General features: G+C 44.5%; 1 protein-coding gene across 3 annotated transcripts in view; it reads right to left on the bottom strand.

The window, feature by feature from the left end:
• Positions 1–24,125, bottom strand: part of LOC143930892 (5-hydroxytryptamine receptor 3A-like) — an 88,921-nt gene extending 64,796 nt beyond the window's left edge. The window contains exons 1-3 of one of the 3 annotated variants that reach the window (XM_077455568.1): positions 23,965–24,125; positions 4,498–4,634; positions 1,234–1,278 (exon numbers count right to left, since the gene is read on the bottom strand). In XM_077455568.1, the coding sequence (XP_077311694.1) occupies positions 1,234–1,278; positions 4,498–4,634; positions 23,965–24,013 (231 nt within the window). In that variant the 5' untranslated portion in view covers positions 24,014–24,125. The remainder of the gene's footprint in view (positions 1–1,233; positions 1,279–4,497; positions 4,635–23,964) is intronic. The other 2 variants (XM_077455585.1, XM_077455576.1) reach the window with 2 other exon arrangements.
• Between the last annotated feature and the right edge of the window lie 1,084 nt (positions 24,126–25,209).

Genomic DNA, 25,209 nt, shown 5'->3' with positions numbered 1-25,209 from the left:
ATCCTAATTCTAATTGTTCTGAAATTTGGAATTTGTTAGAAAACAAATAAACTAAATTTACTGTCTTTCAACTAAATCCATTACTATTTGTTACTATTTCATACATCCGAATCTCCAAATAACCAAAAATTTGTCTGAATCTGTATTCAGACTGAAACGAATTGCACATGTCTAGTGGTAAGAGAGAGCTATGTAATCCAAGACATCACATACTAAACATTATGATTGTCAGAGATTTTCTTACACAAACCCCTTGCTAGTAAGCAATAATAACCACAAATAGTGATGGGCCGAACAGGGTGTACCTAGAGCATGGGGGGTGCTTTGGGGCAGAGGGGGCCCTGCCATATTGATTGGGACAAGAACTTCTTCCCCACATCCCTGGGGAGTGGTTGTGAGGGTCTGTGGGCAGGGGCCTTATGGAAATCTGGAAGCCCCCTTTATAAAATTTACCCCAAGCTCTTGCTTTTTTTACTCTACAATGTGTTTTTTTGGGTGAATGGGTAGGGGTACTATGAACCCCATACTCATTTACATGTGGGGCTGGGATCTGGGGGCCCCCTTGTTAAAGGGGGTTTCCAGCTTCTGATAAGCCCCCTGCCCCAGACCCCCACAACCACTGCCCAGGGTTGTGGGTAAGAGGCCCTTGTCCCCATCAATATGGGAACAAGGTAATTTGGGGCAGGAGGGGCAGAGCCCTCCTGCTACAAAGCACCCCCCCATGTTGAGGACATGATGCCTGGTATAGTTCAGAAAGGGGGGTGCTTAATAATCTCCTCTTTCTCAGATAAGGGTCTGGCATTGATCTTGGGGGGACCCCATTCAATTTTTTTGGAGAGTGTGGGGATTCCCCTCAAAATCCATACCAGACCTAGTCTAGTATGGATTTTGGGGGCACCTCACACCATTTTTGTTTTTACATCTTCTATTGCCAGCAAATTAGGCATTTTTTTCCCATTCAGCTGTCAGAGGGAAACCCCTTGACAACTGATGACTCATTCATTATAAGGCTGGTTTCCCTGCCCCGCTCCTTAACCCATTGACTGTGTACTCAGCAGGCAAACATCCCGCCGAGCGCACAGGAAATTTGGGCGTTCGGGGAACACCCGAATGGGCAATGTTCGGGCTGCATTTATGCTCAGCCCGAACCGCTCACACATCACTAACCACAAAGAGATCCTACGTAATAATGCCACCATCCTATCATTATAATTACTTTGGAACATTACTTACCATAGAAAATAAACCAACAGTAGTAATAGTTTGCATGCTCATATCCTGTAAAAAAAAAAAAAAGAAAAGAAAATGTAAACATTGACTATTCTATAAGGAAATGTCAAACAAGGTTCATTGTAAATAAGCAGTACCCTTAAAAAAACGATCCTTTTCTACATAAAAATCCATTTCTTGGTACAGCACAGGACACAGGAGCAGGCTATAATAATGACTATGTGGGTTATATGCTACCTATAGGTGAATAGACACTGGCAAATCAATCAAACAGGAAGTCCTCCCCTTTATAACCCCTCCTACAAAGGAACTACTTCAGCTTTGTAGCAAGCAATGAAATTCCAAAAAGAGGAGAGGGACCTCTGTGTTCCGTGATGTACTCCAAGAAATTGATTTTATAGGTATGCATGTAGAAAAAAGCAATAAACTTTGAGGGGTGAAAGACACCACAATATATAAATCCAAAAAGGATCTACTCCCCCATTTGTGAGACACTGCAGCAAAAAGCAGTATCCTCTACAGTGCTGGTAAAACCTTGTGAATGCATACACCAAAAACCATGTAGCAACCTTGCAAACCTGAGCCACTGACACCCAATGGCAGATAGGCCCACAGGACCTTACCCTTCAAACCATAGGTATGAATGATTAACTGGCGGATCCAATGAGAAATAGTTGACTAGTATGCCGCCTGCCCTTCCTGTGCCCTACTGGCAGCATAAAACAGGATTCCTTATCTCTGCCAACAAACACAAGTAAATCCTGACCACCCAAACTCAGTTTAGGCTGATATGTATTATTCTACATATTTTTGGTAAAAAAAATTGCAATAAGCGTATATTGATTAGTTTGCACAAAAGTTATAGCATCTACAAAATAGGGGATAGTTTTATGGCATTATTATTATTCTTTTTTTTCTTACTATGGCGGTGATCTGCGATTTTTATTGGGACTGCGACATTATGGCGGACACAATTTTGACAAATTTTTGGGACAATTGGCATTTATGCAGCGATCAGTGCTATAAAAATGCATTGATTACTGTAAAAATGTCACTGGCAGGGAAGGGGTTAACACTAAGGGGCGATCAAGGGGATTAATTGTGTTCCCTGGGAGGCGATTCTAACTGAAGGGGGAGGGGACTGTGTAGGGGAGATGACAGATTGCTGTTCATACTCTGTATGAACAGACAATCTGTCTCTTCTCCACTCAGAGAATCGGAAACTGTGTGTTCTCCATGTGTCAGCACTCGCATCGGCTCCAGGGGCAAGCAGCAGGCGCACACGCTCCTAGTGGCCACAAGGCGAAGTGACGTTGTATAACATCGTTTCGCCCAGCCGTGCCATTCTGCCACAGTACAACTGCAGCGGATGGTTGGCAAGTAGGTAACAAACACAAGCAACAACTTTAAAAAACGTAACTTTAAAAAATATTAAAAAAAAAAAATTCCACAAGTGATTTCACTTATTACTTTCAATATTACTATTTGCACTTTACCATTCCAGGCTTGATTAGAGTGTTGTCACTTTTTTAGCGCAGCTCCTTTTTCTGCCTAATCTTGTTGGTTTTGTATAACATTTTGAGCTGCAGCTTGTTACCTTTAGAGATAGCGCAGTATATTTTTTACACTTCTTGTAATCCAAAGCACTTGTATATCCCAACAACAACACTATCTGCCTGGAGTTTGCATGTTCTCCCTGTGCCTGCGTGGGTTTCCTCCGGGTACTCCAGTTTCCTTCCACACTCCAAAGACATGCTGGTAGGTTAATTGGCATCTGTCTAAAATTGGCCCTAGTATATGCATGTGAGTTGGGGACTTGAATTGTGGGCACCTTGAGGGTAGAGACCGATGTGAGTATGTGATGTGTGTGTGGAGCGCTGTGTAAATTGACGGCGCTATACGGGAACCTTAAATAGGGATGATTGTAGATGCGCACCCACACTCACTCAGATTGAACTGGATGGACTGGTGTCTTTATTCAACCTTACTACTATATCAAAGCAAATTTCCCCATAAGAAATCATGGAAACTCAAATGATTTGTTTCACAACCATTTATTCATAGGTCCTTCAGTTTTTAGTCCATATAAAAAAATTATAGCAATGTGATAGGTTGTGTAACTATGAAATGTCCATCCACAAATGGAAGCTACCACGAGGGGATAAGAAGCAAAATCCAGCAGGAGCTACAGAGTATAAAAGAGAAGGAGATGCTCCTATAGTGTAGCAATATGTTGCTAAATGTTGTACCTTCATTAAATGTAACCATATTGCTACGCTTAGAGGCCTCTTCTTTTTTATACTCAGTTGTGAAGTGGCGCTACTTGTATATCAAGACATTGCTTGTATATCAAGTCAAAATGTATTACAACATTTTGTTTGTCTTGCAAAATGCTCTCAAACCAAGGTTTTACTGTAAGAACACCCGTGTTACCAACTGTGATTCTACTATAGCTTGTGTCAACTGCTGCCACAAGGCCCTAAATGCCTTGAATATGAAATAAGGAAAAAAAAAAAAAAGAAACGGGGCACAGCTCTGTACAAATAACATAAATATTAAACAACAGCATATTTAAACATTACATACAGTACTGTATATAATAACAATCAGGTGCAATAATAAAACCCCCAAAAAGTAATGGAAGTGTGCTGGGAAGGTCCAACCCAATGACCTTTGTGTCCTAAATGGTAACAATGTGCCACACAAAATGCATTAACATTGGTGCAACATATGTGATTCATCCATATGATGTCATCCACATTGGTGCCTCCACATCCTCCAGGTAACTGAACCCCCAGGCCACAGCGCACTCACCAGAACAGATTGAACTCTTGTGCTAGCAAGAAAATCAAAATGTGCCATTGAGCACTAAATATGGGTATATCCCACGTTCCGATCACAAGCAACTGTGGTCCTATGCACAGCTTCAATCGTTCACATTTGGGCCAGATACATTTGGTATTTGTATAAAAGGAATTGAGAAGTGCCTCTCATTGTGAAATAACATTTTATTAACAAAATAATTAAAGGCCAAATGCACTTACATATGAGAAACCAAAGAGAACTCATAAAATAGGAAGCGCCATTGTGCATAACCAATGTGCGCTCCAACAAACAGATGTGATGTCACCGGAAGTTTTGCCTGGCTTCTTTATCCGGGTTTATTTAAGAATGTTGAGATGTTGCCTCGATTTCCATTGCCCTGGAGTTATTTTATATATTTTAGATTTGCAACTAAAAGCCACGAATAAATAAAAAATGTCTTACCAAACTGACGACTGACACCAGAGTAAAATCCACAGTTACTATAGTAGGCACGGTCCAGTTTTTCACCGGGCGCACATTTTTGTTTGTATAGTTCAGTTTAATATCATTGTAGGAACAATTCTCACAGTGGAGTACATCTAAAATAGGAGAAGAAGACAAAGATAATACATAAGAGACTTTATAGTATCTACAAACTGAGTAAACAAAGATTTTATCTGGAGTCGCTCTGTATTCTGTTGGGAGTATTGGTTTCCTGCTAACACCTTTTTTTGTGCAGAGGTAGAAAGAACATATATACAGCAATGGATAAAATAGAATATTTACTTAACTTATTGTCTTGTATGCATAAGCCAATACTTATGCTGGGTACACTTGTGTGTGTTTTTTTTTCATTCAACCAGTAGGCTAAAAAAAAAGAAAATGTACAGATTCTTTCATCCACACAAGCAATGTGGATGGGGGAATCCTCCCTGCTGTGCTATTGTATTCTGACAGTGGGGACATCTCCCCTGTAAGTGTGCATTAAGTAGTGCTGCAGCCATTGGCTGCATGCACTGACCGAATGCTGGTTTCCCGGAAGGATTGTTCGACAGAAGCCAGTCCGAACCCAATGAACCAGCCAAATTTCCATCTATGTGTACCCAGCTTTAGTTGAAGATAACCCTGTTAAAGAAAATTTTCTTCTGCTGACCTCTAAAAGACACACACCTACCTGTCCCAGGATCCAGCGATGTCCTCATCTGACCTGGCTTTTTGCCAATGTCCTATCACATACAGTCCCCCATCGGATAGTGTCCGCTGTGTAATGCGCATGCGCAGTACACAGCACACACAGATTCCAAAAATAGCCAAGGATGAACGGCGCCTGCGCCGTGAGTCCAGGTTCTATCCCCACCATCCAAGTGGACATAGAGTTGGAATATAAAAGAGCCGAGCCCGAAATGTGGTGAGCGAAGTGAGCCCGCGAGGGGCCCTCTCATTTTCCCAGCCCTATGTCCCCTTGGATGGTGGGGTTATTACCTCGATGCACGGCGCAGGCGCTGTTAATCTTCGGAGATTTTCCGAAGCTTCTTCTGCTCCGTACTGCGCAAGCGATGTGCATGCGCAGTACGGGGCGGACGTTATATGATGGACGGATTCAATATGCCAGAACACCGGTCTTCAAGTCCAGGCGCCGGCATCCTAACCGTGGGCAGCCAACTGTGACTGCTTACAGTTTTACAGCCAGGTGCCCACTGTGTCTTAGGGAGCTGTGCTGCGACCTGTGAATGGTCCCGCAGTCTCCTGGGACCTGTGACACGTGCCAAGAGGCTGTGGGGGAAGGAGGGAAGGACAAACTTCTGCTCGAATCTGACCAGGAGCAGGTACTTCTCAAAATCAGGTAACCACCCCCCACACCAAACAAAGACAATCCAAATGTAGGAGAGGAGAGGGAGGAGGAAAAGCAATGCTTCCCCTTTTCAGTATAGCTCCGCTTTAAGCTGATTTTCCTCTTCAGTAAAAATGTACAAAAGTAATGGTTGTGCAAAATGTTCACGTGACTGTAATATCAGAGATTGTATTGGATTTGGGTATGCCACAGGCCATGATTTTTGTAACTGATTTGATATCATGTTTGTACAATGTTTATAAACCCCTTGCTGCCGAGCGTACGCAGATGGGCGTACTCGGCTTCCGGGGGTTATACCGGGATGATGCCCACACCTGCAGGCATCATCCCGGTACTGATTTTTAGAGCTGGTGATTGGCTTTCCAGCCATAACAACCGATGCGGCTAAAAGCCGCTCGGCTGTTATGCCGTAGGAGCAGGAGGGGACGCCCCCCTCCCGTCGCTCTTACCGGTGCTCCCGTTCAATCGGGAGCACCGATGCATGATCCAATGCCTCCGGCGGCTGGGCAGGGACTGGAATGAAGCCGTAAGCAGCTTCATTCCAGTCTCCTAATTGTAAACACAGATCAACGTCACAACGTCACTTCCCGTTTACTCGGCTGCCAATGGCGCCGGATTTAAAAATATATACACTATTAAGAATCGGCAAAAACGGCAATCTGAATACTTTGAAGTGTAAAGGAGGGATCGGGAGTCTTTTAGACCCCCGATCCCTCCATAAAGAGTACCTGTCACCACCTATTACTGACACAAGGGATGTTTACATTCCTTGTGACAGCAATAAAAGTGATCACATTTTTTTTTTTTAAAACAATTTATTCATTTTAAAATAACAAAAAAAATAAATAAAAAAAATTTTTTTTAAGCGCCCGCCGTCCCTGTGAGCTCGTGAAACAGAGGAAACGCATATGTAAACGGTGTTCAAATCACACACAGGATCGTCCGAGCGAGAGCAATAATTCTAGCACTAGACCTCCTCTGTAACTCTAACCTGGTAACGGGAAAAAAAATTAAAGCGTCGCCTATTGAGATTTTTAGGTACCGTAGTTTGTCTTCATTCCACGAGTGTGTGCAATTATAAAGTGTGACAAGTTTGGTATCTATTTACTCACTGTAACATTATCTTTTTTAAATTCATGAAAGTGTCCCTTTTCCCAAAAAGTTGCGTTTAAAACACCGCTGCGCAAATACCGTGTGACATAAAATATTGCAACAACTGCCGTTTTATTCTCTAGAGTCTCTGCTAAAAAAAATATATATAATGTTTGGGGATTCCAAGTAATTTTCTAGCAAAAAATATGGATTTTAACTTGTAAACACCAAATGCCAAAAATAAGCTTAGTCATGAAAGGGTTAAACTATTATAATGTTTACTAGCTCTTGTATGCCATATGGACCATTCAATATCCTGTAAAAATGTACGAGGATCAACTGCATAGCAGTTCATTGGTGAGCGCAGCCTATTGCATTAGAGTGTGCACCCCAAAACTCAAACAAGTGTGTGTGTGTGTGTGTGTGTGTGTGTGTATGCGCACACATACATTTCTCAATAAATGTAAACAAAAATTTTAAAATGTATTAAAACATGGACAGTGTTAGTAGAGAAGTGGGCAGCGTCAGTAGGACAGTGGATGGTGTCAGTAGAGCAGTGGACGTGTCAATGAGCAGAGGTTTGTTTCAGTAGAGCAGTGGACAATGCCAGTAAAGCAGTGGATGGTGTCAGTAGCAGGGGGAATCTGTGCTGTACAGGGTGATTAGGGTGTGCCCAGGCCCACCCGGCATGCCCTGTGCACACATCTATGTAGAAATTAAATGCCTGTTTTATTTCTAGTGCAAACCGACCAGTGGAATATTGATAGGAGACTATTTTTGCATTGATACATGTCACCTTGCAAAAACTTGCATATGAGCCTTTAAAATTAGCACTTTGGGTTTAGACTTTAACCACTAGGCGTCCGCTCTATAGCCGAAAGACGGCTGAAGAGTGGACGCCAATTGCCAGGAGGCCGTCCCTGGACACCCTCCTGTTTACTTCCGCAATGCGCGCTCCCGGGAGTGCGCATCGGGGAAGTTCTGTGCAGCCCGTGTCCCCCTGACACAGCCAGTCACAGATCGCTGTAAACAGCCAATCACAGCGGCCGTTTACAGCGCGATCGGTATGCCCAATGAGAGATGATCTCATATGTAAACATATGAGATCATCTGTCAGCGCCGCTCTCCCTCCTCACACAGACAGCGTGTGAGGAGGGAGAGATGAACGGCTGCAGCAGCCATAAGTAATGTCCCCAGTGTGCCATCTGTCCCCAATGTGTCATCTGTCCCCAATGTGCCATCTGTCCCCAGTGTGCCACCTGTCATTGCCATCTGTCCCCAGTGTGCCAGTGCCATCTGTCTCCAGTGTGCCACTTGTCATTGCCATCTGTCCCCAGTGTGCCACCTGGCAGTGCCATCTGTCCCCAGTGTGCCACCTAGCAGTGCCATCTGTCCCCAGTGTGCCAGTGCCATCTGTCTCCAGTGTGCCACCTGTCATTGCCATCTGTCCCCAGTGTGCCACCTGGCAGTGCCATCTGTCCCCAGTGTGCCACCTGGCAGTGCCATCTGTTCCCAGCTCCAATTGCCCCATGCCACCTGTCAGTGCCATTTGCCCCAATGCCACCTGTCAGTGCCATCTGTCCCCAGTGCCACGTATCAGTGCCATGTATAATGCCATCTGTCATCAGTGCCACGTGTCATCTGTCATCAGTGCCATATCACTGTCACGTGTCATCAGTGCCACATATTAGTGCCATCTGTCATCAGTGCCACCTGTCAGTGTCACGTGCCATCTGTTATCAGTGTCATCAATGCCACGTATCAGTGCCATCTGTCATCAGTGTAACATGTCAGTGCCACATATTAGTGCCATCTGTCATCAGTGCCACATATTAGTGCCATCTGTCAGTGCCACATCTTAGTGCCATCTGTCAGTGCCACGCATTAGTGCCACGTGTCATCAGTGCCACGTATTAGTGCCACGTGTCATTAGTGCCACGTATTAGTGCCATCTTTCATCAGTGTCACGTATTAGTGCCATCTTTCATCAGTGTCACGTATTAGTGCCATCTTTCATCAGTGCCACGTATTAGTGCCACGCGTCATCAGCGCCACATATTAGTGCCATCTGTCATCAGTGCCACGTCAGTGTCACTGTCCTGGTGCTCCAGGGCCTTCAAAAGTGTAATAGGTAGTCAACAAGTTAGATGTGTAATTTATGCTCCTAGAACACGTGACGGCGCTCCCTGCATGTTGGGCCTCTCTATGTGGCCAGGCTGTGGAAAAGTCCCACACATGTGGTATTGTAATACTCAGGAGGAGTAGAAGAATTTATTTTGGGGCATTATTTGTGGTATACACATGCCATGTGAGAGAAATAACCCATTACAATGACAATTTTGTGAAAAAAAAATAGAAATCTTAATTTTGCAATGAATTGTGTGAAAAAAATTACAACACCAAATGTACTTTCCTTGCTTGTTCGGGTCACAAGAAATGAGATAGGCCACCAGTACATTAGATGTGATCAATTTTGTATGATTCGCACCACAGCTTGTAGACTCTCTAACTTTCACAAAAACCAAATAATATCCACTAATTTGGGTTATTTTTACCAAAGATATCTAGCAGTATAAATTGTGGCCAAAATTCATGAAAAAAAATAATAATTTGCAAAATTTTATCACAGAAACAAAGAAAAATTCGTTTTTTTTCAAAATTTTCGGTCTTTTTTCATTTATAGTGCAAAAATAAAAAAACCCAGAGGTGATCAAATACCACCAAAAGAAAGCTCTATTTGTGGGGAAAAAAAGGACAAAAAATTCATTTGGGTACAGTGTTACATGACTGAGTAATTGGCATTCAAAGTGTGAGAGCACCGAAAGCTGAAAATTGGTCTGGTCACGAGGGGTGTTTAACCACTTAACGACCGCCGCATGCCATTGTACATCATCACAATGGCATGTACAGGCACAAGCACGTACATGTACGTGCTTGCCTTCCCGCGGGTGGGGGTCCGATCGGACCCCCTCCCGCTGGATGCGGCGGTCTGTTTTGCTTCAGGAGCGATCCGGGATGAGCGGATGGCTGTTGGTTTCTGGCCATCCCCTCTCGATCGCTCCTGGCGAATGAGAAGCTTCCTCCCACTGTGTATTGTATACACAGGCAGGGAGGAAGTGATGTCATTCTCCTCGGGGCGGTCTTTTAGACCGGACTACGAGGAGAAGACTAAAAGTAAGTGCACCAAACACTACACTGACACTAACTAACACACAGGCACACAAACCCCCCCATCACCCCTCGATCGCCCCCCCCCCCCCAGTCACAGTGTCACTGATTGCAGTGATCATTTATTTACTGATCACTGCATTCAGTGTCAGTTGTAAAAGTAAAAAGTGTCAGGGCAGTTAGTGTTAGGTCCAGGGTAGCCCCCTACCAGTACCACTCCCCAATAAAGATTTAACCCCCTGATTGCCCTTAGAGTTAACCCTTTCACCCCCTTTTGCCAGTGTCACTAAGCGATCGTTTTTCTGATCGCTGCGTTAGTGTCACTGGTGCCGCTAAGTAGCTAGTTATTTTTTTAGGTTCACCTCCAGGTTTTTATAGCGCTAGGTACCCCGATATACTACCCAATAACGGTTTTAACCCCCTGATTGCCCCTAGTTAACCCTTTCTCCCCCTTTTGCCAGTGTCACTAAGCGATCATTTTTCTGATCGCTGCATTAGTGTCGCTAGTGTCGCTAGGTAGCTAGTTATTTTTTTAGGTTCACTGCCAGGTTTTTATAGCGCTAGGTACCCCCATATACTACCCAATAATGGTTTTAACCCCCTGATTGCCCCTAGTTAACCCTTTCACCAGCGATCACCGTATAAGTATCACTGGTGACTCTGGTTAGTTAGTTTGCTTTTTATAGCATCAGGGTACCCACCATTTATTACCCAATAAAGGTTTAACCCCCCGATCACCCAGCGGGTGATATCAATTAGGTTTTAGGATCAGGGTCTGAGTCGCCCCAGGCAGCGCTAGGCGAGTGCCAGTACTGCTAACACCCACGCGCAAAGCATACACCTCCCGTAGTGGTATAGAATCTGAACAGATCAATATCTGATCAGATCTATACTAGCGTCCCCAGCAGTTTAGGGTTCCAAAAAACGCAGTGTTAGCGGGATCAGCCCAGATACCTGCTAGCACCTGCGTTTTGCCCCTCCACCCAGCCCACCCAAGTGCAGTATTGATCGATCACTCACTTACAAAACACTAAACTCATAACTGCAGCGTTCGCAGAGTCAGGCCTGATCCCTGCGATCGCTAACAGTTTTTTTTTGGTAGCGTTTTATATTTAAATCCGGAAGGCAGTGCTTGGTTTTTGGGGTCCCGTATGTGGCTAGGCTCCCAAAAATTCCCCACATGTGGTATACCCGTACTCGGGAGAAGAAGCAGAATTTATTTTGGGATGTAATTTGACTTATGCCCATAGCACGTGTGAGCAATATATCATTTAGTGACAACTTTGTGCAAAAAAAAAAATTTTAATATTCCTGCAACTTGTGGCAAAATATAAAATATTTCATGCCTCTCAGTAAATAGCTTGGGGTGTCTACTTTCCAAAATGGGGTCATTTGGGGGGGTTTTATATTATTTTGGCATTTTATGGCCTTCGAAACTGTGATAGGTAGTGAGGAGTGAAATCAAAAATTTGCACCCTCAGAAACCCTGAAGGCAGTGATTGGTTTTTGGGGTGCCGTACGCTGCTAGACTCCCAAAAAGTCCCACATATGTGGTACCCCCGTACTCAGGAGAAGCAGCAGAATATATTTTGGGGTGCAATTCCACATATAACTATGGCATGTGTGAGCAATATATCATTTAGTGACAACTTTTTGTAAACTTTTTTTTTTGTGTCATTATTCAATCACTTGGGACAAAAAAAAAAAAATTCAATGGGCTCAACATGCCCCTCAGCAATTTCCTTGGGGTGTCTACTTTCCAAAATGGTTTCATTTGGGGGGGGTTTGTGTTAATTTGGCATTTTATGGCCTTCGAAACTGTGATAGGTAGTGAGGAGTGAAATCAAAAATTTGCACCCTTAGAAATCCTGAAGGCAGTGATTGGATTTTGGGGTCCCGTACGCGGCTAGACTCCCAAAAAGTCCCACATGTGTGGTATCCCCGTACTCAAGAGAAGCAGCAGAATATATTTTGGGGTGCAATTCCACATATAACTATGGTATGTGTGAGCAATATATCATTTAGTGACAACTTTTTGTAAACTTTTTTTTTTTTTGTGTCATTATTCAATCACTTGGGACAAAAAAAAAAATTCAGTGGGCTCAACATGCCCCTCAGCAATTTCCTTGGGGTGTCTACTTTCCAAAATGGGGTCATTTGGGGGGGGTTTGTACTGCCCTGCCATTTTAGCACCTCAAGAAATGATATAGGCAGTCATAAATTAAAAGCTGTGTAAATTCCAGAAAATGTACTCTAGTTTGTAGACGGACCTCTGGTCCTTAGGCTGAAAATTGGTCCGGGGCTGAAGTGGTTATGTCCCCAGTTGTCAAGTGGTTAACTGTGTTCAAATTTACACTGCATAATGTTCGCTGTTCAGTGAACAGGCAACACCCAATGTTTGACTCGAACATCGGGCTCATCCCTATTGATAAGTGGACTGAATGCTAGGAGAGATTGGAAGGCCGCCCTTAGTTCCAAAATATTCAAAACCACTCCTATCGGTCTGAAGTGCCAACAACCCTGAACCACTTGGTCCCAGTAGTGGGCTCCCCATCCATCTAGACAGGCTTCCGACATAATTATGTCCGGCTCTGGGGGAATTATTTGGCGATAACGTTTTAGGTTGTGGGTCTGAGTCCCACCACCATATCGATTGTTTCACTGTCTTGTGAATATATATCTTCTGACACATTGGGACTCCATCCCACTGCTTCAAGAATGAATTTTGTAATTCTCTCATGTGCCACTGTGCCCAATGAATCATAGGGATAGTGTCTGGCATGGACCCCAGAAAACTCATGCATGCCCTGGCTGGAAGGTGAACCGCTGCCATTAGTTTTCTAATTTTGTGAGTTAAAGGTTTTATCTTTTCCTGAGGAAGTTCCACACTGTTGGCTCTGGTATTTAATTCTGATCTCAAAAAGACCATCTTTTGGATTGGTTCTAGGTTGCTCTTCTTCCAATTTATTAGCCATCCGAACTAATGTAGTATGGATAACAGAATTTTTCGGTGGAGGAGGAGAGATTGCTGGCTGTTGGACAATAAGAGGATATCGTTGAGGTAATGCTGAACCCTCAATCTTCTCTCTCAAGTAGACTATGACTGGTAGAAGGACTTTTGTGAATGTTCTGGGTGAAGTCAATATCCTGAACTGTAGGCTTTGGAACTGGAAATGTTGTTGATTCACCGCAAAGCAAAGGAATTTTTGAAAAGTCGGATGTATGGGGACGTGCAAGTAGGCGTCTGACAAATCGATTGACAGCATCCAATTTCCAGTGTTTACTGCCATCAGGATGGATTGGAGGCTCTCCATTTTGAATGACTCGACACAAATCCTCCTGCTTAGCCTTTTTAGATCCAAGACTGGATGTAGGTCTCCCATTTTATTTTTTACAAGGAAAAGAGGAGAATAGAAACTTCTTCCTCTCTGATTGATGGGAACTTGCACGATTGCACGTTTTTGGAATAATTTGAATACGTACTTGATCAACACCTCCCTCTTTTGTAGAAAAGATGGAAGTCTGGTAGGCTGAAAATGGTCCCTGGGAGAATTGTCCTTGAACCTCTACTTGTGGCCTACGCAGATAGTAGATATTGCCCATGGATCTCTTATGTAATCCATCCAAACCTGCAAAATAAGCCTGAGTCTGGCCCCTACCATGGCAGGTTGGACGGTCGCGCCTTCAAAATGATTTTTGTTGATCTTCGGTGTTAGCGGGTTTTATTTTTTGTAGTCGCAGAAAGGAAGATTGGGTATTACTCCAAATGCGTTTGAACTCCTTTCCAGGTCTGTATGACCTGGCTTCTCTATAACTTTCCGGTAGGTTACATGTGTATGGCACCTGATTTTTCTATTGCTTTGGCCTTCTGTCAGATGGAATTAGGCCTGATTTACCACCGGTGACTTTTGAGATGGCTGAGTCTAGCTTTTCGCCAAACAGCTTTGTTCTGTCATAAGATATATTACATCAGTTTGTTTTAGAGGCTGGGTCTGCCACCCATGACTTCAACCACAGAGCCCTGCTTGATGTCACGGAGGCCAGCATGGCTCTTGCTGATGTCCTGATTATGTCTACCAAAGCTTCTGCCACAAAATCTCTGGCTAGAATGAGTTGGCTAGAATGAGTTCCCGCAGGGCGGACACTACCTTTTCCTGATCGGTTCCTTCCAGGAGTAACTTCTGGGCGTTTGAGGCCCAGCTAGCGATTGCTCTCCTACTGCTGCAGGTGCAATAGCTGGTCTACAGGCACCACCTGCTGCAGAGTAAGATCTTTTAAGGTCGAGGTCAATCTTGCAATCAAGTGCATCTCTAATCTCTAGTGCACACGATCGGAATTCTCTTCGGAAAAAGCTCTGATGGTTTTCCCGACGGAATTCCGACGGAATTCGGCTCAAGCTGTCTTGCCTACACACGGTCACATCAAATTCAGATCATTTATAACGCGGTGACATACAACACGTACGACGTGACTAGAAAAAGGAAGTTCAATAGCCAGTAGCCAATAGCTTCTGTCTTGTAGTTGAATCTGAGCATGCGTGATTTTTGGCATGTCGGAATTGCATACACACAATGGAAATTACCGATAGAAAGTTTTTCCGTCGGGGAAATTGAGAACATGCTATCAATTTTTGGCTGGTGGAAATTCGGACACCTAAATTCCGATGGAGCATACACACGGTCGCTTTTTCCGATGAAAAGCTCTCTGTCTTTTTCTGGCCGGAATTCCGATCGTGTGTACGCGGCATAAAGGTTACTGCGTCTTCAATAGGTAATGTCAAGTGTCTGTCGAGGCGCATTAGGGATGCATCCACTTCTGGTGCTGAAATAAGAGGGTTAACATTTCGATCACTTCTTGTACCGATTTTGTGAAGGGGTCTATTACGGCGAAGTTGAAGACTGTGGATAATTATAACCCTTCGTTGTCAGAGGAACCCTATGATTTTTGAGTTAGATGTGAAGCGGCTGAGGACGTGATGAACGGTCTCTGTGCTTGAAGGGTGTAGATCTTGAAGATCTGGCAGGGCTGTTGCAGAGAAGCCAGTATTAGTGGTGTAGCACCCTCTACTTACAGGTAGGTGCTAGATTAGTATTTTTCCAAGTTGAAGGGCCTAGTCGCAGGTAAATTTAGCCAGGCCTGTATTTCTTTTCTGGCCTGATTGTTTTGATTTGGGAATGGGAGTGTCAGTATAGTGGGGTGTGTGGCTACCTGTACTCCGGCTCAGAGATCCACCCCTGCTTGCAGAAGAATTGTTCTGGAAGGGAGGCTGGACTTGAGACCTGAGTGGCAGGCAGCTCATGTGAGGTGTCCTGACCAATTATCTCTTAGTATTGGCAGGGGGCCAGCCTCCCATATAAGCTGGGGTCACATGCTTCCACGGATGAGTTGTGGAGCACAGGAAAGACAGCATGGAGTGCTGAGGTGCTGTACCGGGCATCCCCATGCGGGGATGCACTGTGCGTGGAGGAGGAATGGAGGAGCCTCTAGAAAGGAGTCTTAGGGAAAGATGTTCATCTCCATGATAAACTATGAAGTTTCTGTGACCGGGCAACCCAAGAATCGCATGCTGGAGAGGATCAAGTAGAAGAGGTAGCAATGAAGTGGCGGAAGTAGATCGGCTTTCTGTGACCGGGGAACACAGGACTTTGATCCAAAGGAGAAGGTCTAGAGGGGAATTATTCAGAGTAATTCTTCTCGTCTTAACTGGAAGCAGTGAGTAGTAAATATTCAGTCAGATATGCCAAGTAACAGAAGAAGCAATAGTCTGCAGTGAGAATTCTACAGGGAAATCCATTTAATAGGCCAAGGCCATGGATGATACCCTTTCAAAGTGAAGTTTCTATTGGCATCTCATACCTCCCTTGTTTCAACCAAAGTTATTTCCCAACAATAAAGAGAAAGGAAACTAAATCATTGACTGTTTAATGTCTTTACATGGTGCATGGGAGGTCGGCAGCATGGGAATTAGCGGATTGCTATAACCAACTCAGCAGCCCTTACTAGGGTACCGCTACAGTGGAAATGCACTCTTTTACTCCTCTTCACTGCTTACCAAACTCCCCTTACTTTATGGACTTGTGATGGTCATCTTGAACAGCAGCCTCTATGAGTGGAGCAGAAAATAGAGAACCCCCTAAAGCATTGCAGAATAAGGAGAAATCAAGATAGAAAAGTAAAAGAAACACACACTTTTTTAAAAGGTAACTTACCAGGATAGAGACTGTGGACCACAGAGCAGCAAGGAGCAGATGAGGAAACACGGACCTTAGAAGCAGGAGGAAGCCGTGCTGTTCCTGGAACTGTCTGTCATTTTTTTTAAAAGACAGAGGGGTTTTTAAATTCACCCACATTGCAACGGAAATGGCATCATTCCCACGCATGCTCAGTACTGTACCCTGCGCCATATTGGAGGCTGGCAGTGGAGCCCCATTCTTGCATCACCTCCGGCTGCAGTATGGAAAGTATTACAGAGGAACTAGAGAACAGAGGAACTAGAGAACTCAGATCTACAGAGACTTTACTTCCAAGTGCACTTTCAGTGCAAAGTGGATTTTCCTTTGGTAAATAACCCCCATAGTTACATAGTAGGTGAGGTTGAAAAAAGACACAAGTCCATCAAGTCCAAACTATGACTCATACTGCTGACTGTTGCACTCTACACAATCAGGGGTATTTATGAAAGGCAAATCCACTTTGCACTGCAAGAGCACTTGAAAGTGCACTTGGAAGTGCAGTCGCTCTAAATCTAAGGGGTAAATCTGAAATCAGGGGAAGCTCTGCTGATTTTATCATCCAATCATATGCAAGCTAAAATGCTGTTTTTTATTTTCCGTGCATGTCCCCCTTGGTTCTACAGTGACTTTACTTTCAAGTGCACTTGCACTGCAACGTGGATTTTCCTTTAGTAAATAACCCCCCATGTTTGTGATTATAAGTCATGTAATATTTGGGGGTTATTTTAGCTTAAAGGTAGAGCTTACCAGTGAGCTGGATCCACACCAGATGTCGTTTAAGGGCTCGTAGGCCCACTTTTATTAAAGAAAGTAAAGTCAGATAACAAAATAGTTGCCCACACAGGGGTTTCAGCTTTCCACAGCAGTAATGTATGTAGAACCAAAAATACCAAGCCACCTGGCTCTCTTTAGCAGCACTGCTGCTCAGACTTCTGCTGCAGCCCTCTTGGCTCTTTAACAGAGTTCCCGTACACCCAGTACCTCAGCACTCTTTAACAGCGTCTCTTTCAGCCCACAAGCTTGGACCCTCTGTCTACTCTGACAGACCGACCTGTGCAGACATGCACACTTCTTCTCCCTTACACGCCTGGACTCCTCGGGAGGGTGGAGCCCAGAACCATGGTGTTGGCTTTGTTTTAAGCCCAAGACCCACCTGTGCAATCATCCAGCCAGACTGCTGGCTGGTCCCAAAACACGGTCCCAGGATTGGAGATTCCGAACTACCACATATCCCCCCCCTTTGTTTCGACCCAGAGGGCGGAACACCCAAGTTACTTTTGGCACCTCTGTGCCAGATACCATTTACAGAAGTACCCTCCTGTCCAACCTCGCTTCTCCTAACGGGGAACTCCACCCAATGCCTCCTTTGGTGTCTCCCTCTAAGCCTTACTGTCACTCTGCTATGAGCTTTGATGCGACCTTCCCAACTTTTCTTCCGAGTGAATTTCCATAAGCACTTCCTCTCCTGAAATCTTAATGGGTACCCGTTGGTCTTCCTACCAACCCTTCTGCCTCCACGCTTCAGGTTCCCAGGTTTCCCCAAAACTTTCTCAGCAGTACTGTTCTGAGACTGTAGGGGGCCTATTTCTATAGTGTTTAGAACGGAAACCCACCTCTTATTTCTGGTACCTGACTCAGCAGTCACTAATTGATTACCAGGTTTACCTGTACCTTTGGACACCACATTATCATGTACCATTAACACATTATTTGGTTCATCATTGACAGACATATTCAAACCAACATTAGACCTCTCAATGTTGCACATGTCACCAATGCCTTTTTTTCCAACGGTAGAGTCCACAGAGGGCACACATACTGGAGGGCCGCCATCACCCACAGGAACCTCACAGGATGCCACCTCCCCTGGGTTCACCCACTCTGCAGGCAGCTGTCCTACCACTTGACCCGTTCTGATGCCATCTGTATTTTTATCCACCGGAACAGGCAAGCTCTCGTCTGATCCACATACAATTTTTACCACGCTCCTTGCCCATTCCCCTGTCCTGGGGACCTTAATAGGTTTGTCACCTAAACCAACCACTGGACTGGGGACCCCAGTCTCTTTAACCACCTTTGTTTGAGCACTGGTCAGGATCTCTGCTGCTTTCAGGTTCACACTTGGCCCTTCCATCTCATGTGGTTTTTCTACCGGTGCAGTAAACGCGCCCTTAATCGATAACTGACCAGCACCACCCTGAACCATAGCAGCAGAAATGCTTCCCATCTGGCTGTTAGGAGGTGAATCCACAGACATTTTAGGCTTATTTACAACTTCTCCAAAGTCTGTCTCAAATATTTCTTCTGCACGTAGTCCAGCAGCATACATAGCAGCAACTTTTAACAAAATTAGCAAATTTAGGAATAAACCATTCCTGTCCCGTTTTACTTTGCTCTGTACAGCCTGCCATACAGTGCTCCACCTAGTGGTACTGCGCAGTACCAGCCCATCAGACTGTGGAGGAGACACACTAGTATAGATTGGCTGTACATCCCAAAGTTCAAGCATCTCTTTTAATGCTTCAGTTATAAACCAGGCCCTTGACTCCAGACCTAAGTCCTTCCTGGGGATTTTCATGACACTGGGGATGCAGAGAGACTCACTTGCTGAGACTTGAAAAGTTGCAATGGTTAACGGAACCTTCTCGCAGCTGGAGGTAAACACAGCCTGGTGCTCCATCAGAGCGCTGCCAATTGCTGGACTCATACCCAACTTCTCAGGCTCAGCATCAGTGAACTGCTCCAGAACATTACCAGTGACGTCACGTTGACACTCCATGTCAACCTCAGTTTTGTGGGTCACGGACAATGTCTCTGCTGTGCCCTTATTTGGTTCATCCTGCTCACCAGGGTTAACCCCTGCAGCAGCCACCGCGCCCTCAGGTACAAGCTGTTCTGCAGTCCCTCCTACTGGCACAGCAGAAACCGTGTCCACCTTATCTTTGTGCATAAAAGCCTTATCTATCAGGGAGATAAGATTTTTGCTCCAACTATCCCAATCTGTTGTATGTGCGCTCCCTTCTGCGGTACTCCTCAGCACCGATCCTTCTGCCCAAGGAGACACATAAGAACAGACTGGCTTAGTTGCAGACTCATTACACCAGTCATTGTAAATCATGTCAGACTGTGGTAGCACAGGTTGCAATACCCCATATTCACCACCTTTCTCTGCTTGCATTTCATAAGCCTCACACACATTTGCATTTTTCACAGGTTGTGTTAATCCACCATTTACCTCCACATTTTTAGTACTAGCAGTTTGCACCAACACATTACTATTACACGGTACAGTTCCATTCTGTCCCACCAGAGTGACATCGCAGTTGTCCAGGGCAACCTCTGACTCCAACATATGAAGTTCCCTGGAGATTCCTGTGGACAACTGTGCTGTCTTACCACCAGTTGCTACAGGCAACGGCCCATTTTTGCTAACCCCAGGTTCTTTCAGAGCAAAAGTTTTCCCAACAGCATTAAACTTTTCATTAACAGTAACACTTATAGCATTTTTCGCATTTGTAGGCTGTCCTAGCCCATGGTCAACTTGAGCCTGATAGTCATTAGACACAACACTTTTAGACATCAACACAGGTTCTATTTGGATTTTAACCCTTGCATTTCCACTATATAGGGAAAAGTCATTCTCAAGTGCACATTCAGTGGCCCCACTAACTGGGGTCACTCTCACATCGTCATGGACAGTCTCGTAACCAGTCCTTTTATACATGAAATCAGCAGTTCCAGCCATCATTTCATTAAAGACAGTCTTACCCACTGCAGTAGTTGGGGTCACCATCTTCATTTGAGTACGTCGTCTTATGCACCAGTCCTCTGCTGCATTTTTACTGGCCAACTCCTCCTGGTGGCCATGGGATGAAACTACAGCAGGCATCTCCCACCGTTTAGCACCCCCTGCAGGCACAACAGGAAACTTCTTGTTGCTAGGGGTGACTGCAAACATATTTTCACCGGAATCTGGGCCTACAGACAAAACTTTTTTCTCAGTAACATTATCTCCAGCCGTATTCCACAACCTAGGGCAAGAAAACCTGCCATGCCTCAGCTGGCCACATTCCAGGCATGGTACTGGACGATTTTTTCCCAAAGCGATTCTCTCTTGGTGATTCCCAGTTGGCCGGAATGCACAGGCCTCTTTATGGGGATGCTGAACCAAACCTCTACTGCAGCTCCTTTCAGGCATAAATTTCACTCCGGTTGCCATGGGAGACCGCACTCTCCCAGCAGAACTTTGCTGGCTCTCTCCAACATGAAAAATTGGCTCCTCCTTAAGCTGCTTTCCACGATCCTTATTAGACATAGCCCATGGTACAGAGACAGCCCGATTGGCTTCCTTTGCGTTGCTATGGGCAACCACTCTCATCCTAAGCCTTTGATCAGCCTCTCTCCTTGCATATCGCATGGGCTTCTCTCTGCTGGATCCCGTCTCATGCTGTGACACATTCACATCTTTCACATTAGCTGTTTTAACTGCATCAGCTTTGCCAGGGGCAACAACAGCCCTCTTCCAGTTATGGACATCCAGCGGCTTTCCCCTTGCACTGAGGGTTGGCTTCCTTTCCTCTGTAGCTTGGTTCAGTGCTGCTAAATGCCGTTTGCACCAATCCACTGCAGATTCAAATGCTGGTGGACTCTCCATAACAGCAGTCACCTGTGCACTCATTGCACCAGGGTTGCTAGGGACAACCCCAGCCCCTTTTCTCCTTGATAAACTCTGATCAGGTATGTATGGGGCTCGTTCAGGCGGTAACAACCCCTCCAACCACAGAGCTCTGTCTCTCATTTCAGCAAACCTGGCTTCTTTTAAGAGCTTTGACCGCCCCATACTTAGAGACTCCAGAACAACTTTAAACAGTCCAGGAAAATGAAAGTGTCTCTTTTAAAGCAAGTTGCTTTTCTCTTCATGCAAGCTTTCCTCACCTGCACATTGCACACACTGATTGTGCTGTCTCATGCACACAAACACAGTTCATAGCAAGGAAAAAAAAAAAAAAAAAAATTGACTTTTCATTCACAGGTACACCACCTGCAACACGCAATGCCTTTTGCCTGGCTGCACTTCCACACACAGCCAACAGTTCCTGACTTGAACTTACTGTAGGGCAAGGACCCGGATTCCACCGTCTTCTGCCCGCATTCGAACACCACTTGTAATATTTGGGGGTTATTTTAGCTTAAAGGTAGAGCTTACCAGTGAGCTGGATCCACACCAGATGTCGTTTAAGGGCTCGTAGGCCCACTTTTATTAAAGAAAGTAAAGTCAGATAACAAAATAGTTGCCCACACAGGGGTTTCAGCTTTCCACAGCAGTAATGTATGTAGAACCAAAAATACCAAGCCACCTGGCTCTCTTTAGCAGCACTGCTGCTCAGACTTCTGCTGCAGCCCTCTTGGCTCTTTAACAGAGTTCCCGTACACCCAGTACCTCAGCACTCTTTAACAGCGTCTCTTTCAGCCCACAAGCTTGGACCCTCTGTCTACTCTGACAGACCGACCTGTGCAGACATGCACACTTCTTCTCCCTTACACGCCTGGACTCCTCGGGAGGGTGGAGCCCAGAACCATGGTGTTGGCTTTGTTTTAAGCCCAAGACCCACCTGTGCAATCATCCAGCCAGACTGCTGGCTGGTCCCAAAACCCGGTCCCAGGATTGGAGATTCCGAACTACCACAGTCAGTAAAAGAATTTAGTCATGTATGTCCTTTCACATAGGTCAAAGCAGGAAGTAAAAAACAGGACATTGCTTAGTATAAATAGCACACATAGTAACACATGTTGGCCATACATTTAAAGAAGAAGTAAACCCATCAGGGTTTTACTTCCTCTTTGATTCCCTGCAAAGGTAAAGCATAATGGACTATTATGCATCGCATAGTAGTCCATTATGTGTCCCTTACCTGACACAGGAGCCAGCGAAGTCACCGCTGTCCCCTGTAGTCCGGAGCATACATCTTTTTGGTGGGTCTCGCTGCTCCGTCGCTGTCATTTGGCGAAGCCGCGATGACGTCACTCCCACGCATGCTCACGGGAGCCGCCACTCGCGGCATATCGCCGTTGACAGCGGCGCGCTGTGCCTGTCTTTCGGTAAATATCTCCTAAATCGTGTAGGTTTAGGAGATATTTCTTGGACCTACAGGTAAGCCTTAATTTAGGCTTACCTGTAGGTCAAAGTTGGTTGTAAGGGTTTACAACCACTTTAACCCTTTGATCACCCTAGATGTTAACCCCTTTCCTTTACTTAGTACAGTGACATTGCATATTTTAAGGAATGATCACTATATTACATAGTTACATAGTAGGCGAGATTGAAAAAAGACACAAGCCCATCAAGTCCAACCTATCTGTGTGCTTATATGTCAGTATTACATTGTATGTCGTGGTGCTTATTTAATAGTTTTTGAAACTATCGATGCTCCCCGCTGAGACCACCGCCTGTGGAAGGGAATTCCACATCTTTGCCCTTGTACACACAGATTTTGTCTGACGGATTTTGTCCGAAACTGGTGTTGCATACACACGGTCAGACAAAGTTGTCAGAAAATCCGGTCATTCGTAACATGATGACGTTATTTCATTACGACAGGACTACGTTCAGGCTAGTAGCCAATAGGAATTTGACCTGAGCATGCGTGGCACTTTGTCCGATCGGAATTCTCTACAAATGATCAGACAAAGTCCGATCGGATCATGTTGTCGGAAAATTTTATAGCCCAGCTCTAAAACTTTGTCAGTCGGATATTCCGACGGAAACAGTCCGATGTAGCTCACACATGGTCGGATTATCTGATAACACGGTCCGATCAGACATTTTCCATCAGAATGTCCAACCGTGTGTACAAGGGCTTACAGTATCACTGGTCCCGAAAAAGTGTCAAAAGTGTCAGGTGTCCGATTTGTTAGCCGCAACATCGCAGTCCCGCTAAAAGTCGCCGATTGACGCCATTACAAGTAAAAAGTAAAAAATAAATAAAAATTCCATAGATATATCCCATAACTTGTAGATGCTATAACTTTTGCACAAAACAATCAATATACGCTTATTGGAACTTTTTTTACCAAAAATATGTAGCAGAAAACATTTTTCCTTTTTTGGATATTAATTATAGCAAAGTTAAAAAATATTATTTGTTTGTTTTTCAAACATTTTTTTGTTTTTTGTTTATAGCACAAAAGGAAGATCTATTAGTGGGAAAAAAGGACATACATTTTATTTGGGTACCAAGCAATTGTCACTAAAAGTATGGGGAGCTAAACCTTCTGAAGCTGAAGTGGTTAATGTAGGATTCTGCACTTTATCTCATTTTATAGCCCCGACTTCAATATTTTCATGAAATGCAAATATGTGTTTTAGTTTCATTCAGATTTAGAACATCTAAAGCAGCTATGATGTGTAAAGGATTACAAATTAGCATTAAACAGTTTAAAACAGTCAGAACTTGAAAATAGTTGCAGATTTGTTGCTTTGGTCTACTGCAATTTGTACATTTCTATGAGATTCCTTTGAATGGACTTTGTATGGTTAGTTATTAAGAATCAATTGAATTATAAGTCATATAAGATTTGACTTACCGAAAAAAAGCAGAACAGTGAGATACAACCACCAGCCGTAGGGAGACATGGTCCTGAGCAAGAATTCAATTCTCTATGACGCGTTTGAAGAGTTGTCTGGCAGATATTAGATTGTGGGAATGGAACTGAACCTGTTTTGTAGACACCTGCTCAATCTCATATGAACTAAATATTTCTAACAGAAAAATACCCAGAGCAACCTGAATTTTGTGCATTGTTACTTAATAGGATATGAGAATAGAAAATGTCATAGAAGTGAGATATTGATCTCTTATTTCCAGTATGTCCTGTTTCTCAAGTAGTCCATACAGCACAAAGGCTGCTACTTACTATTTGCGTGCGCTGGCTCTGTTATCTTAATAACCCTTATAAATTTGGGGGTGAATTTGAGATATTTCTAGCATGTATATTGATATATTTTGAAAAATTATGTTGGCTGTTTTTTTGTTTTTTTTTATCAAAGTGTTGTATATTAGATTACAGATTTGGGAGCCTCATCTGATGGGGGAAGATGGTAACAGTGGAGTGTGGGGGGGGGGGGGGGGGGGTTGAATGCAGAGGTCACAGCTAAAAACAGGTGAAAGTGAAATGTGGATGGGGTAAGAGGTAAGTAGCTGTGGAAAAAGGCTATACTCTGCACTCTGTGTGTAGTACACCCCTAAACTCTTCAGTATGTACGTAGTGCACCCTCAAACTCTGTTTGTAACCCCCCCCCCCATACTGCACTCAGTATGTAATGCACTCCTTGTATTTAATACCCCTTTCAGACCCTTCCCATGTTAGGCCGCGTACACACGGGCGGACTGTTCGCCCAACTTTGTCCGCTGAACAGTGTTTGGGCGGACAGTCCGCTCGTGTGTGGGCTTTCAGCGGACAGTTTCAGCGGACAGTTTGACGAACAAGGTTTTTCGGAAATTCCGTAAAACTGTCCGCTGAAACCTTGTTTGAGCGAACAGTCCGCCCGTGTGTAGGCTTGTTCGACAAACTAAGTTCCGCGCATGCTCAGAAAGGCTTAACACGCCGAAAGTTATAATGCAGTGTATAGGACGTCGTATTTTTCGTCCCGTCGTACGTGCCGTTCACGTCATCGCGCACGGTTTCAGCAAACTGTTCGTTCGTCGTGTGTGGCCATGTCCGTCCATGCTAATTTTGAGCGGACTGTTTGCCGAAACTGTTTGACGGACAAAGTTGGGCGAACAGTCCGCCCGTGTGTACGCGGCCTTAGTAAAATTTGACCACACCCAC

Source organism: Lithobates pipiens, unplaced genomic scaffold (assembly GCF_037356315.1).
Source record: "Lithobates pipiens isolate NorthernLeopardFrog02 unplaced genomic scaffold, aLitPip1_a1.2 Scaffold_10, whole genome shotgun sequence".
NCBI classification, from domain to species: Eukaryota; Metazoa; Chordata; class Amphibia; order Anura; family Ranidae; genus Lithobates; species Lithobates pipiens.
This window is presented reverse-complemented; position numbering and strand designations above follow the sequence as displayed.